The 15,901-nt window shown below is 48.2% G+C and overlaps 2 protein-coding genes across 9 annotated transcripts in view; both read left to right on the top strand.

Moving 5' to 3' along the window:
* DHDDS (dehydrodolichyl diphosphate synthase subunit) overlaps nt 1-10,120 on the top strand; it is a 43,827-nt gene extending 33,707 nt beyond the window's left edge. For 3 of the 7 annotated variants that reach the window (XM_037983164.2, XM_037983047.2, XM_037982998.2), the window contains one exon: nt 7,740-10,120. In XM_037983164.2, coding sequence (XP_037839092.1) covers nt 7,740-7,976 — 237 coding nt within the window. In that variant the 3' untranslated portion in view covers nt 7,977-10,120. Of the gene's footprint in view, nt 1-7,736 lie in introns of all 7 variants that reach the window. The other 4 variants (XM_037983070.2, XM_037982921.2, XM_037982955.2 and 1 more) reach the window with 3 other exon arrangements.
* A 712-nt stretch (nt 10,121-10,832) lies between these two features.
* HMGN2 (high mobility group nucleosomal binding domain 2) lies at nt 10,833-14,809 on the top strand. Of its 2 annotated transcripts, XM_073007651.1 has the most exons (6): nt 10,833-11,451; nt 12,316-12,360; nt 12,531-12,560; nt 12,925-12,975; nt 13,410-13,505; nt 13,954-14,809. In XM_073007651.1, exons 1-6 carry the CDS (start codon nt 11,437-11,439, stop codon nt 13,987-13,989), a joined length of 273 nt encoding a protein of 90 aa, XP_072863752.1. In that variant the 5' UTR covers nt 10,833-11,436; the 3' UTR covers nt 13,990-14,809. The 2 variants fall into 2 exon arrangements, with proteins under 2 accessions (XP_072863752.1, XP_072863753.1); XM_073007652.1 differs by lacking the exon at nt 12,531-12,560 and having other exon boundaries at nt 11,265-11,451.
* Nucleotides 14,810-15,901: the final 1,092 nt, after the last annotated feature.

Genomic DNA, 15,901 nt, shown 5'->3' with positions numbered 1-15,901 from the left:
GGACTATGGGCACACACCACCATGCCTGGCTAATTTTTGTATTTTTTTGTAGAGATAAGTTCTCACTATGTTGCCCAGGCTTGTCTTGAACACTTAAGCTCAAGTGATCCTCCTGCTTCGGCCTCCCCAAGTGCTAGGATTATAGACATGAGCCACCATGCCTGGCTGTCATATTCTGATTATTATTATAATAATAATTATCTTTAAATACTTCACTGTACAACAATATCCTTGAGGGGTAGGGCTGTTTTGCTCTAAGTTAGATGGTCCCAGAATACCTGGGTTTGAGATTTCATGTATATTTTTCTGTGTCCTCCCTCTTTAATTTCCTACTGCTGTCAACAGTTAATTTTGACAGTATCTCTCCTCTTCCATTAGTATTTACTGTTTTAAATCGGCTATAGACAAGGAAACGAGTTAGTCAAGCTTGTTGGAATTATGTATATAAAATGAGAGTGAATTGGCTCTGCATGAAGCCCAGAGGAGCTTGGTGCATGAGTTTTTGTGTTTTTATCTCTACTTGGGCTGCTCAGATGTCTTTTATAGTAATTTCACATTTCTCAGATACTTTGCACATGGTTGTCAGAGGAGTTAACTCAAGTTTCATTCATTCCATAAGTATTTATTGAGTAGTATGAATCAGGCACTGTGTTAGGCACAGGAGAGTCAATAGTTAGCCAGACGGACAAGATCTCTACCTTTGTGGAACTTGTATTCTTGAGGAGACAGAAATAAACAAGTAAACAAATATATAAGTTCCGATTGTAATAAGGCAGTGAAGAATACAGAGAGATGTGCTAGAAAGTAATGAAAAGAATGCAAAGAGACTGAGGTTAAAGTTCGGGTCTTAGAAGAACAAAAAGGAGGTCAGTGTGCCAAGGGAGAAGGGCATGAAATGAGACTAGAGTCAGACCTTGGCTAATATAGAGCCTTGTAGGTCATGGTAACAAAGCTGAAGGACTTTAATCGGGGTGACAGGATCTGAGTTGCATTTTGTAAAGATCATTCAGAATTTTCTTTTTTTTTTTTTTTTTTTTTGAGACGGAGTCTCGCTCTGTCGCCCAGGCTGGAGTGCAGTGGCCGGATCTCAGCTCACTGCAAGCTCCGCCTCCCGGGTTCACGCCATTCTCCTGTCTCAGCCTCCCGAGTAGCTGGGACTACAGGCGCCGCCACCACGCCCGGCTAGTTTTTTTTTTTTTTTTTTTTTTTTTTTTTTTTTGTATTTTTTAGTAGAGACGGGGTTTCACCGTGTTAGCCAGGATGGTCTCGATCTCCTGACCTCGTGATCCACCCATCTCGGCCTCCCAAAGTGCTGGGATTACAGGCTTGAGCCACCGCGCCCGGCCCATTCAGAATTTTCAAGGGGCTGGAGTTAAAGCCAAGAGACAGAACTCCTGCAGTAGTCCAGGTGAGAGAGGATGTGCCTCGAGGTAGGGTGGTGGCAGTAAGGATGGGGAGGAGTGAAGATGGGATAAAAACAAACGTTGAAATAGAAACAAGTGAAACTAATTATATCAAGGTGATAACATAACTCCCCAGAGAAAGGAATTAATTCAGCTTACCTGAACAGTTCTCTGCTATTCATCTTTAGTGGAATTTCTTCTCAGGATAATACAAACTGCAACACAAACTTAAACATTACTTAAGAGGTTTATTGTTAGTGGCAATGTTGATAATGTAATTATGAAACTCTTGTTTCTTTCTTTATTTTAGAAACGGAGTTTCGCTCTTGTTGCCCAGGCTGGAATGCAATGGCGCGATCTCGGCTCACTGCAACCTCCGCCTCCCGGGTTCAAGCGATTCTCCTGCCTCAGCCTCCCGAGTGGCTGGCATTACAGGCATGCGCCACCACACCTGACTAGTTTTATATTTTTAGTAGAGATGGGGTTTCTCCATGTTGGTCAGGCTGGTCTCAAACCCCCGACCTCAGGTGATCCGCCAGCCTCGACCTCCCAAAGTGCTGGGATTACAGGCGTGAACCACCGCACCCAGCCTGAAACTCTTGTTTGTTGTAGGCTAAAACAAATAAGTACAAATAATAATATTATTAGGAACCAAGACACATAGGTTGTGGCCATAGCAATTGTTCTGCTGTTTCCTAGGATGGGGTGGGAGGTGTTTGAGGTCAACTATTAAGTGTTCCATTTTTACCTATGGATCGTATTTGCAAACCTTTTTTTTTTTTTTTTTTTTTTTTTGAGACTGAATCTCGCTTTGTCGCTGGAGCACAGTGACACAATCTTGGCTCACTGCAACCTCTGCCTCCCATGTAGCTGGGAGCACAGTGGCACAATCTTGGCTCACTGCAACCTCTGCCTCCCATGTAGCTGGGACTACAGGCACATGCTGCCACGCTCAGACTTTTAGTAGAAACAGGGTTTCACCATGTTGGCCAGGCTGGTCTCAAAATCCTGACCTCAGGTGATCCACCCGCCTTGGCCTCCAAAAGTACTAGGATTACAGGCATGAGCCACTGCGCCTGTCCTATATTTGCAAACTTTTATTGAGCTCTTACCACATGTCAGGCATCCTTTCAGTAAATTCTATGAACTGCTTTAAGGCAGATATTATGATTATTGCCTCTGTTTTTAGAGCAAGGAAACCAAAGTTATAATAGAGATATTGATTATCTTGAAGCCTTCTCCAGCAGGAGCTCTTGGAGGTCCTGGCTAGGCTTTCTCTACCCCAGAGGCTTCAAAGCTCTGTTTCTAGAGATTGTATCACCTTGGCAGACATACTAAGGGGTGAATCCAGACTAATGGCATCCTCACCAGTTTGTTTTCAGACCAGAAAGGTCTTTCCAGGCTTTTCTCATGTCTCCCTTTTACAGAATCTGTAGTGTGACCAAACTGGACTCTTCCCAGTTACTTGTTCCATGCCCTCCAGTTTTCTACCTGTATGTCTGTGCTCTTGCCCTATCACCCAAATTCCCATTGTCAAAATCTGAGCTGCTCTGTCTCTAGGCCCTGCCCAGTGTGTCCCTATTCTCTGCAGAAAGCCAGGGCAAGGGGCTAGGCTCTGGACCTGGAGTAGCTTAATAGGAGGAAGGCAGCTGGTGGATCCTAAGGGAAGCAGGGACTTGGCTACAAGTTGTTGGGAGTCAGACCTTGGTATCTGAATGGACCATGACAGTCTCCAGGTGGTCACCTAGCCAGTCTTTTTTTTTTCTTTCTTTCTTTCTTTTTTTTTCTTTTTCTTTTTTGAAATGGGGCTGGAGTGCAGTGGCATGATCTCAGCTCACTGCAACCTCCACCTCCCAGGTTCAAGCAATTCTCCTGCCTCCGCCTCCCCAGTAGCTGGGATTACAGGCACATGCCACCACTCCCGGCTAATTTATATATATATATATATATATATATTTTTTTTTTTTTTTGAGATGGAGTCTGGCTCTGTCGCCCAGGCTGGAGTGCAGTGGCCGGATCTCCCGCCTCCCGGGTTTACGCCATTCTCCTGCCTCAGTCTCCCGAGTAGCTGGGACTACAGGCGCCCGCCACCTCGCCCGGCTAGTTTTTTTTGTATTTTTTAGTAGAGACGAGGTTTCACCGTGTTCTCCAGGATGGTCTCGATCTCCTGACCTCGTGATCCGCCCGTCTCGGCCTCCCAAAGTGCTGAGATTACAGGCTTGAGCCACCGCGCCCGGCCAATTTTTATATTTTTAGTAGAGACGGGGTTTTGCCATGTTGGCCAGTCTGGTCTCAAACTCCTGACCTCAGGTGATCTGCCCGCCTCAGCCTCCCAAAGTGCTGGGATTACAGGTGTGAGCCACCGTGCCCGGCCACCTAACCAGTCTTAAAGGCTGGCAAAGGGAGATCTTGACTATGATGCAGTAGGACTTGTCAGCAAGGAGGCAGGGACAAATAGGGAATCAGGCCAGGGAGGGGGTGTGTGGAGTGCAGAGCAGCTGATCCTCAATCACAAGTTGCATGGATGGTAGGTCCTTGAGAGGTCATTTATAGAGATGAGTAAAAAGTGTTTGTTCACCTCATCTCCAAGGATGATATTAGAAAGGGAAAAGACATATGTTCCCACGAAGCTTCCTGTAGTACATTTGTCACAATTTAAACAGGCTGGACTGAACATTATAGTTCTTATGCTCTTCAGGTTGTCACTGTCTTAGGATAAAAGCTTGAGTTATGTATGTATGTATGTATGTATATATGCATGTATGTGGAAATGGGGTCTCGCCATGTTGCCCAGCACTTGGGCTCAAGCGAGCCTCCTGCCTTGGCCTAAAAGCTTGAGTTAATGTCTCAGACGTTCATGACTTTGAATATTGGCACTGCCTACATAGCTATGTGACTGTACAGTTACTTAACCCCTCAGTGCATCATTTTCCTCACCTGTAAAATGAGAGAAGTGGTGTTTACAGTAATACATACCTTGGAGGTTTGTGATAGGGATTCAGTAAGCTAACACATATCAAGTGCTGAGTGCAGTGCCTGGAACAGAGTTCATTTTTCAAGAATAGTGGCCAATATTGTTCCCCACATGTGTGTCTCTGGGCCTTTCCTCAGACTCCTATCTCTGAAAAAGCACCCTGCGCATCCTGTCCCCAGTACAACTCCCCAGGCAAGGAGACTCTGAGGGTGCTTCAGAATATCATGTTTCTGGTAGGAGATGTCCTACTCTGCCTGAGGGCAGCCCTCAGAAATGCATTCCTCATGCTGCTAACCTGGGCTAGCTGGTTGCAGCTTGGGGAAGGACTTTTCACTGGCTAATGTTTTGAAGCCAAGGACCTCCAGCCGCTCTCCAGGTGCCCACAGAGTGGTGGAGGACTTTTAGATTTAAGTACTGGAGGGACTATTACGTCTTGTTCTCTGATTCTACCAAGGAGAGAATAAGAGCACAGAGGGATAATGCCCAGGAGGATTTAGATTCACAGGTTAGAATCATATTTCTCAAAGTGAGCTTCTTGGAGCCCTTGCACCAAGATTGGATAAAGTCTGTACAAAAAGTCTCTAAGGAAAGAATTAATGCCCTCACTTACCCCGATTAGTCATTATACAAAGAGAGTAGACAAATGGTCAGGGAGAGAAAAGTTGACCTCTAGGACTTCTGTTAGCTTGGATTTCCCAGGGGTAAGTACTTGAGAAGAACCGGAAACATCTCTGAGATTGAAAGGGTAGATCCAGACCATGTGGAAGCTGGATAGACAGGTATCCAGATACAGGTCACCAGCTTTTCCACCCCTAGAAAGTAAAGCTTATACACAGGCACAAGATAGACTTCACACTGTACTCTCAAGAAGTTACCTTAGTGGAGAAGCCAAGGGAACTTCAGCCATCTCAGCCTTGCTGTCATTTTCTGTAAAATGACGAGTAGGCACCCTCCCAACTCTGCTATCTGAACAATGAACTGCTGATTCCTCTCAGACAGGAATTAGCTACAGCCCCCATTGCTGGCACACACTCTGACGCCATCTGGAAGAAGCTTGCGCCTCATGAAGTGGCTTTAGCTAGCTCTGTATTCCCTCCCTCTGTTGTTGAGTGCCCCCCATCCTTGCTTGCGCCTCATGAAGTGGCTTTAGCTAGCTCCGTATTTCCTCCCTCTGTTGCTGAGTGCGCCCCATCCTTTCTGTTCTGCCAGAACTTAGACTACTTAACACAGTGCACAAAATGGTGGTGATAGAACAGCTAACAGTTAATAGCCAAGCAGTAGGCTGGAAATTCATTATCTCATTTTTCCTCAAACAACCCAGTGAGGTGGGTACACTTATCCCAGTTTTACAGAATAAGAAATAGCCTTAGAGAGGTAAGGGAGGCCTTAGACAGGAAATTCTCAAACCCCACTGCTCCAGGTGGACTTACTCTGGCCTGAACAGGCTCTTCAGTTCCATGCATCTTTGCTCATTACTCCCACTGCTGGAATATTCTCCCTGCCCCCCATACACCTCACCTCTGTTTGAATCCTCCTCATTGGTTAAAGGGCCAGCTCAAATTCTGTCCATGAAGGTCACTGCTCCATGATGTTCATCAGCCACACTTGCTTTCTCCTCTGAACTTGCATGAACCTTACCACATCCTATTTTGTATTATGGCACTCTGTATGCATGGCTGTATAATCAGCCTGTAAGCACCTGCATTGCTGGGATTGTGTCCTGCGCATCTCCATATCCTCAAAAAAATCCTGTATGTAGCACCCAGGGAGCCTCCTGACCAAGGCCTGCAAGAAGCCCTTCCAGCAAGATGGAGAGCTCTAGCGGCAGCTCTTCAAGCCCGAAGTCTTCATAGCTCCACATGTAATTCATTATAATAGCAGAAGAGAAGTACCCTTGAATGCCTGGAATTATTCAGGAGCCGGGGGGGATAGTCTAGAATTCTCATTTGTCATCCTTATCCATGCAGTAAACCTTTATTGCTGAGAGACAGCAAATCAGTTCCCTGCTCCATGTCTGTCTCCAGCAGAAAGTACCTCCCTCACAGCTCCATTGTGAGGGTCAAGTGAGGCAACAGATGAAGTGGTTGTGCACATGTAAGATATTCTTTGTGAAGACAGAGCAGTCAAGGTGCTTACAGGCTGATTAGGACAAAAACATGTATACAAGTTTACCGTAATACAAGGTAGAATGTGGGAAGGGTCATCAGGGTATAGGATACCATAGGAAAATAGAGTTTCTCACACATGGAATATATTTGGCAGGAGGAGCTCTGGTGCAAAGGCTTTGCAGGTCAGTTAGACTGGCAGGAACAGAGAAGATCAGTGAGGCACAGGAAAGCCTTGGTTCTGCTCCAAAGGGATTTTCCACTCTCCTGTATCAGGAGCATCCTCACTGCTCTCCTGGGATCACGTGGTCAGTCAGTTGAGTGTTTCACATGTACAGGGCACTCCAAGTGCTAGAGAGGAAGAAGCCCAGTCTCTGCCCTCTAGTACTTGGAATGATAACTACTGCCAGGGATTATGATCATCACCAGGTGTCAGAGCTGGTTCCAAGAGTCCTGGAGGCTCTCAAACCTCCAAGGGCTTATTTTCTAAGAGAAAGAGTAGACTATGAACACTAACACTTATTCTACTATGCAGAACGCAGTAAGTGGCTTAAGAGAGTTGAGCCTGCTTCTCAGAATGTTCATAGGAGGGTCATTTGCTGGAAGGATCAGGCTGGTCTTCATACAGGAGGCAAGTGTGGAGCTCTGAAAAATAGCCTAGGGAGTTGGAAGGATGGTGCCCTCAGAGGAAAACCTGGGGAGATCAAAGAAAGTGACCCAATGGACATGTCCCCAACAAGAATAGGACCTTTCTTGCAGCAGAGAATAGGCAATAACAACTTGTAAAAATGCTGTTTCTGTCTAAGAGCCTGCTAATATCCTAGAGAGGATTTTGCATATATTATCTCTAATCCTTAAAACCACTCTTCAAGGTAGGCACAACCCCCACTTTACAGATGAAGAAATGAGGTTAGGACAGGATTTGCCCAAAGCCACAAAGCCAGTTGATGGGGAAATCAGAAGTCAGACCCACATTTGCTTGGTTCCCTTCCAAGTGCATGAGAAAAACTTCAAGAAGTACAGATGCTTCCACACAAAACAAACCAAGATGGACCCAGAACTACCACTGCCCTGCCTGTACAACATGAGCACCACCCACTGCATACCTACTCCCAAGCCTTTTCAAATCTGGTACCTACTTTCCACTGTTCCACTTCACTTGGCCCACCCTGTGTCCCACCCCCTACCTCCTCCATCCCAGTTTCACCCACTCCTAAAAATGATCTCCCCACCCCAATCCCCACTTTTCTCTAGCAGAAGGCCCGAGACATGTATGCAGAGGAGCGGAAGAGGCAGCAGCTGGAGAGGGACCAGGCTACAGTGACAGAGCAGCTGCTGCGAGAGGGGCTCCAAGCCAGTGGGGACGCCCAGCTCCGAAGGACACGCTTGCACAAACTCTCGGCCAGACGGGAAGAGCGAGTCCAAGGCTTCCTGCAGGCCTTGGAACTCAAGCGAGCTGACTGGCTGGCCCGTCTGGGCACTGCATCAGCCTGAGTGGGGCTGGTCACCTGCCACTTTGCCCTGCCCTCTGCCTCCAGGGCCCCACTCCCCTTCCTTTTCTTGGTGAAAGGCATCTCCTTTCCTGATAATGAATTGTGTTCCCTTTGCTTGGCTGGGGAGCGCCCCCCCCCAGGCCAGGTCTGCTGGCCATAGACACCTTTGGGATGCCTGGGACAGGCTCCTGGGGAGGATTGAGGGTGAAAGTCTCCCATGAGTACACTAAACCCAGGTCTGGTCACCAATAGGGTTTGGAGACAAAGGGCCCCAACTCATCAGCTGCCTGTCTCTTAGATGCACTTTCTTTTTCCACCAGCACATCCTTCAACACAGAATTTCAGGGAAGAGTTCTCCCCAGAACCCTAGCTCTTTACCCATCCATTTTAGCCTTCCACCCAGCTTCCACAAAAGATTTGGCTCTACCTTGGATCTGCTAGTAAATAACTAATAGGCAGCCAGTTATTTGGGTAAGGAAAAAAGGGGCGGGAGAGACAGAAAGAAAATTTGCCCATCTGCTGCTCCTCCCCCTTGGCTCTCCACCTGGGATTTGCTATTGAATCTCTACCCCCCTCCCACCACGCAGTACTGATTGCTCACTGAAAGACTCAGCACCCCCAATGGTGTGCGGAAGCCAGGCGGGCGATTACAATCCAATTACCTATTGTCGACTCAGCCCACACAAGCTTTTCTCCTCCTCTTGCAGGGCATGGGGCCAGGCTCCACTCCCAAGTGAGACTGGCCCCTTCCATAGTATAGGATAACAGAAGGGCCTGTAGGCTCTGGTGAATCGAATCCAGCACAGGTCTTCTCCCCTGTAAGACAACAGGACTGAGCAGAACCAAACACTTCTCCCAACTGACTCTGCTCCCTGCCCTCACCATCTCAAACTCTGATTCCCACTCCACTCTTCGAGGTTTCTCTCAGCTTTTTGATCTGGCTCCTGATTTATTCTTGGCATGGCAAAGCTTGTTCTAGGCCCTCTGCTTGTGAGGGTCAAAGCTGTGTCCTTTTCCTTACCTCCCTCTGCCAGGACTTGCTGCAGAGCTGCTGAGAGGATTAGTGCCTTTGAAGAGCTGTCTGCCTGAGCAACTCCATTTCAGGTGCCCCACACCGGCAAGTACCAGCCAGTAACACCAACCAAATGCTACTCTCTTTAGTAAAGTCCATTTTGCTTTTACTTTTTTTTTGAGACAGAGCCTCACCCTATCCTGGCTGGTCTCGAACTCATGACCTCAGGTGATCCGCTGGCCTCACCCTCCCAAAGTGCTGGAATTACAGGCATGAGCCACTGTGCCAGACTTCCCATTTTACTTTCTGCAAGCTGTTTCCCTAGCAGCTCCCTCTAGGGGAGAGGTGAGATCTTGCAAGCAGTAGCAAGAGCACACAGGAAACCCCTAACTTTCCTATACCCCAACCCTCTCTTCTCCTTTCTGTCCCCGAATACCTGGCGGCAAGAGACCTCTTGGCTATTGTCTTTGCTCCCAGAATCAAGCATAAATGCCAGACAAGGCGATTCAGAAGCCAATCAATGCACCCTTTGGCAAGCCCCCATCCACACCTGGCACTCCCCTCTACCAATCCCTGGCACAGGGTTCCTGGAGAGCAGGTGCTGTACATTTTCCAGCTTTACAATGGGGCTGTTGACAGCCATAATTAGGAAGGCATGAATTATGCGGCTATAATGCAGAGCCCTACAATTAAGGCGGGAATGAGGGGCTGGAGGCAGCAAACGGAATCTGCCCTATGAGTGTGGCTGTTGAATCCTGTCTCCTGGGTCTGACTCCGTAATATGATTGGGGTACAGTAGAGGTGATTAATGGGGCTGGCATCTCTCTTTGGCCTGAGGTTCTCTATTCTGGGAAAGGTACACAGGGTGGAGTAGGGAGAAGCCGCCCCAGGAGGCGGTGTAGGGGTGGAAAGAAGAGGCAGAGAGGTCGTCGTCGTCGCCCAGCAGCAAGAGCTGCAAAACAGTTGAACTCCTGGTTGCTTTGGACATGTATGATTTGTACAAGCCAGGTTCAACCGTTGCCTCAAGAAATCAGATGGGACCAATTTAGTGTCCTTCCACCTGTAAGCGAAGCCCCCATTTGAGGACATATATGGTATTGTGTTCTGGGTTTCAAATAGAATCTTTAAAGATTCTTAGATGTAAAACTTGTTTGCTAACTGCAACGGAAGAACACCTTGTTTTGCTGCTGCAATTGCCTACCCTCCCTCAGGTGCACTTGGCTAGCTCCAAGACCCTGGCTTTGGACTAGGAGGCACTGGAAGAGCCCTTTTGCCATCACACCACCTGTTCCTCTACTTGTTTCCTAATTCCCGGGCGCTTTCCTCCACCCTCCTTTTCCTCGCGCAAGTGAAAGGCAGCCAGCTTGACAGTGTGGAAGGAGGGATTTCGCCAGCTGCGGCTGCAGTGCCCAGGCTTGGTGGCCGCGTCGGGTGGGGGCAGCTGGACTAGATGTCTCCGAGGGGGGTAGAGTTGTAGGGGGAAGGGAGTGCTGGTAGACCTCGGCGGCCGCTCTCCACCATACTGTGACAGGGTCTGGAGATTTGGGAATATAGGGACCTTAAGGGAGCCACCCGACAGGCGTTGGGGGTGGGGGCTTCGATAGTATTTGGGGAGGCGGCTGCGCAACGGGTGCTGAAAGGACAGCTCCTACCTGCCCCACGGCACCCAAAAGGCACCTCTGCATGGAAAGTCTCCCCCTGAAACCCCTAGCCCACCTCGAGTGGGACCGTCTTTCAGGTGAGGTGCACGAAAGGCTTTCCCGAAGTGGCAGCTCGGAAGGATGCACGTCCGGCTGCGCCAAGCTGGCTTCCCCGCCTTTTTCCCATTCGGCGTCAGCCTGGGCCCTGGGAACTGCAGCCTGTGCCTCCAGCCGCGCGCTTCCTTCTGCCTCCAGTGGAGCAGGGCAGTGCAGCCAGGCCTCGCAAACCCCTCTTCTGGGGCCCCCAGCGGGAGCAGGAAGGAAAGCCGCTGAGATGTGCCCTGAGTGTCGCATGGCTTGGAGAAGTGGGTTGCTGGGTTGCATAAGGTGGAAGGAACTTGCTAGTTTGCAAAAGACAGCTCTTGGCGGGAGCCGGAACCCCGAGCCTGCCGACTCGCGCACCCCTCCTCATTTACTGCCTTCGACGCGCGCCTCCCCGACTGCGCCCCCACCCCCTCGGCGCGCCGCCGTCTCGCGCGCACTACCCCCCCCACACCCCCCTCCTCACTCCCTCCAGAGGAGGTGAGTTTAAACCCCGCCCACGTGACCCCAGCTGGGCCAATGAACGGCGGCGGGAGGTGAAATCCGGTTCTAACCGGTCCGGGGCTCCCAGCGCTATAAAAACTTTATAAACCCCCCGGAGCCCGAGCAGTGTGAAGAAGAAGAGGCGAGAACGACCCCCGGACCGACCAAAGCCCGCGCGCGCTGCATCCCGCGTCCAGCACCTACGTCCCGCCGCCGTCGCCACCATGCCCAAGAGAAAGGTACGTGGCGCGAGGGCCGCAGGCGCTGGGCCGCCACTGCCGCCGCCACCGCCGCCGCCTCCCCCCTGGTGCAGGGCGCGAGAATCGGCGCCGGGCAGGAGCTAGCGCGGCCTCCCCGCGCGGGGGCTCGAGGCGGTTTCGGGCGTCTCGGGGCTAACCCTGAGTGGCTTGGCTGCCCGCGGGCGCCAGAGGCCATATTGGAGGAGCGGCGGCCGCGGCGGGAGGAGCCATGTTGGCGGCTGTTTATCCCGCTCTCCTCGGGCTTGCCGCCCCCGCCTCGTGCCCCCTCCCCCATCGCCAGGGCCCCTTCCCTCCCCTCCCTGCGGGCGGGCAATTCAAACCCGAAAGGGCGGGAAGGCGGCGCTCGGGGTTGGCGGGCGGGGGAACGCGCTGCCGCCAAAAAACCGCCGCCGTGAGGGGGCGGGGCTTGTGTGGTATGGCCCCGCCCCCTCGCCCACGTTCCCCGCGCACGAGACGCGCGCTGCCGCCGCCCACGAGTTCCCCGGGCTGCGCGCGCCTCCCTCTCCCGCCCTCGACGGCTGCCATGGCAACGGCGCTGGGCTCCGCCTCCGGAGGGGGTTTGTTTGCGCCATCTGCAGCTGTTGCTCCTGCCTGGCGCGGTGGTGCGGGCTCGGCTGCCCTCCCCGGCTGCGCTCCGGCCTCAGCCCTGGCTTCTCGGGGTCGGCGAGCTGGGGCTCCTGCGCTCGCTTCGTTCTTATACGAACGTCGGGCTCACTCATTTGTTTATGCCCTAAAAAAGTTGTGTGGACGACTGCTTTAATTTTCTTTGTTAGCACTCTAAAGTTTAGGAAAGAACTAAGAACCACGTCAGAAGCTGCAGTTTTTTGTTCTTGTTTCTTATAGGCTGAAGGGGATGCTAAAGGAGATAAAGCCAAGGTGAAGGACGAAGTAAGTCATTCTCTCTTCAAGGGTCAAAGCCTTGGACTAGCAGAGGCCACTGGACTCGGTGATTAACCTGTGTCCTGAATTTACACTCCTATAATCTAGAGCCAGTTGATACCAAACTTTTCAAAGCGACTTACCTGTCCTATTTCTGACTTTTTCGTTGTCTTTAATAGCCACAGAGAAGATCCGCGAGGTTGTCTGCTGTAAGTGTATGCTTTTGAATTTTCGTATTTGTCCCTGAACCAAAAAACATCAAAAAACAATTCCCTTTGCTTCCCATGAGTTATGGTTAGTGCCTGGTTTTGAATGATTGCCTCTACTTGGGATTCTTGCCCCTTTGGGTTTTGCTGGTTCTGAAATTCTGATGCCTGTAGCCAAAGTGGGACATTTGAGTAGGCTTCTGGAGATCCAACATTCTAGAAGAAAGCCAGCCACAAAAACTTAGAGGAGGAGGAGAAACTTCTCTGCCTTTGGTACTTTTGGTTGGTTGGTTGGTCGGTCGTGGGTGGTTTTCTTCAGTCCATTGTACTGATGTTCAATTTTTCCTCTCTTCCTGCCAAAAAAAAGAAACCTGCTCCTCCAAAGCCAGAGCCCAAGCCTAAAAAGGCCCCTGCAAAGGTAAGTGCTAACATTGGAACTGATCATTTTCACAGAATGAGGACTGTCCTTAGTGCCTTAACTTAATTAGCATAATGGTGCCTCCATTAATGGAGGTTATAAACTGTGGATAGTTTGCCTCATCCCTGTCATTCATACCGTTGGTTTCGTGATCAAGAGTTGTTTCGTTAGTTTGTAGGAAAATATGTATTTAAATATTAAATACTCCAGGGTTTAAACTGATTTATTTTTCTGTTACTTAGGAAATTTTAAGTAGTAAAGATTATAGGAAATTACATATAATTTAGCCTAGTTTTGATCAGTTGTTCTTGTCAACTGATCAAGGGTTTGTGTTTTATCTTCAGTAAACAATCCTACCTTGTGCAGAACTTTGCAGACCATACCTTGGGAATATGAAATGGGGAGAAATAGTTCTATTTTTTCCCCTTTTTCAGAAGGGAGAGAAGGTACCCAAAGGGAAAAAGGGAAAAGCTGATGCTGGCAAGGAGGGGAATAACCCTGCAGAAAATGGAGATGCCAAAACAGACCAGGTATAACTGCTGTTTCACCCTTTGTTAGATTTGCTCATTCGGTTAGTTGCTGATCTCAAAAACTTAATTGCCTTTTTTTTATATCTCTCCAAATGTACCATTTGGTCCAGAATCTGCTTGTGGCTTTCCTGTTAACATTTAAGTCCTAGATTCTTGAAATCTCTACTGTCAGCTGAAGGGCATTGTGTTTTATACTACATAAAGTTTTCAAGCTAGAAGTAACCTCAGGTCTCTAATTCTGGTGTTCCTCCTACCTCAGTTTTACAATAAGGCCCAGAGGAGAGGTGACTTAGCACAGTTACCTAGTAAGTCATTCTCAGAAGAAATACTGAGTCTCAGAACCTGAAACCTGAACTTTGGCCTGGGAGCAAAATGATGCTGTAGGTGGAATGCGAACAAAGATAGTTTTGAAATCTACACATTCATTAATTTGTCTGTTTTCTTCTAGGCACAGAAAGCTGAAGGTGCTGGAGATGCCAAGTGAATTGTGTGCATTTTTGATAACTGTGTACTTCTGGTGACTGTACAGTTTGAAATACTATTTTTTATCAAGTTTTATAAAAATGCAGAATTTTGTTTTACTTTTTTTTTTTTTTTTTTTTAAAGCTATGTTGTTAGCACACAGAACACTTCATTGTTGTTTTTGGGGGAAGGGGCATATGTCACTAATAGAATGTCTCCAAAGCTGGATTGATGTGGGGAAAACACCTTTCCCTTCTAGTTTTGAGAGACTTCCTCTTGGTTCCCAGGAGGAGGGATTCCCTGACTTTGACACACATGGCCACCTTGGCACAAAAGCCTTGTGGTATGGAAAAACAAATTTGTTTTTATGTCCTCTTCTCCCTTTCCATCTTTCAGCATAGACTTAACTCCCTTAAGCCCAGACATCTGTTGGGACCTGACCCATAGTCATTGGTTACCAGTGTGTCAGGCAATCTGGACTTTCCAGTGATGCCACTGAGATGGCACCTGTCAAAACAGCATTGGTTCCATTTCTAGATTGTGGATCTTCAGATAAATTCTGCCATTTTCATTTCACTTCCTGAAAGTCAGGGTCGGCTTGTGAAAAGTTGTTAAACAACATGCTAAATGTGAAATGTCAACCCTCACTCTAAACTTTCCCTGTTCAGAGCATCAGATGAAGACTTCATTGGGTTTTATAGTGGCTTTCTGATTTTTGGTAGTCCATTGAAGAAGGGAGTTTGAAAGTTGTTGTATACTGTTAACGATTGTCTGCCCATGTCCTGCCTGAAATACCATGATTGTTTATGGAAAGTATCTTTAATAAAGCTGGATACAGTTTGGCTTGGAATGCTGCCTCTGATCTTTTCCCACAAGTGGGGTAACCTGGTGTATCCAAGTCTCTTGGAACAGGGTGCATTCTGCTTTGAGGTATTCTGTGTACAGTCTAATGATGATCTTTCACTGATTAATAGTCAGTTTCCAAAACACACAGTGCTAGGTAGAGTTAGGAAGGATTCCAGGAGTAGATTTAGCTAGTGGTGAAAGGCTGGGAGTATGGAGTGATTTCTGTACTTGGTTATGCAGCATTCCCTGCAGTGTTTGTTTTTTGCATGACTCCGAGTACATGAAGTGTATTAAATGCAGATTCTTGGTAGATCTGAGGTTTTGCCTTGGTAGCTGACAGGAGCCTCTCTACTTCCATCTGCATTTGCAACCTCTATAAAATTAGTAAATTAATAGACTCATGTCAGAGAGGGCCTGTGCCCCTGTGAATGTGTACACAATTGTCTATTTGTAAGGTAGATGACACTTTGCTCTAAGTAGACCTGCAGGCAAAGACAGAATGGGGTCTTTCCTGATTCTTTAGTTTGGAGATGCAGAGAACCCCACGTTTCTCTAAGTGAAATGGCAAAAAGTTACTTGTTAGAATATGGAACTTGTAACAAATTGATGTTTGCACCTTAAATTTGCTTTCACAGACCTCCTGGCTGTATTGGACAGGAATAAAGAAAGTTGGAGACTACAATTGCCTTGTCCCTTCCCTTGGTCAAAAAAGTATCAGTTAAGCTCATGAGGTTTTTTGTGTATTATCTCTCAAGTGTTGAGACATTTGTGTAATGTAAGTACCACACTCATGGATGAGGAAGCAGGCACAGATGAAGAAACTTGTTGCAGGTTATGTGTACATCTCATGAGCAGCAGAGTCAGGATTCAGACCCTCAACTAGAAAAAAGTCATCTCTGACATTCAGGATAAAATACCATCTGCCCATGTAGCCAATTACTAGCCATTTTCATTATTGCTGAAGTCATTCTAGGTTGTAGATGGGTAATTTTCTTTCTAAAAGTGGTGCCCTCTTCCATAGGAAACTTAGAGACGTCTTAGAGTGGTCAGGGGTAGTAGGCTGCTATTTGAGCAGAGGTTGCAGAATT

This window comes from Chlorocebus sabaeus, chromosome 20, assembly GCF_047675955.1.
Source record: "Chlorocebus sabaeus isolate Y175 chromosome 20, mChlSab1.0.hap1, whole genome shotgun sequence".
Taxonomy (NCBI): Eukaryota; Metazoa; Chordata; class Mammalia; order Primates; family Cercopithecidae; genus Chlorocebus; species Chlorocebus sabaeus.
Note: the sequence above shows the minus strand (reverse complement) of the source record. Positions and strands in the feature narration are given on the sequence as shown.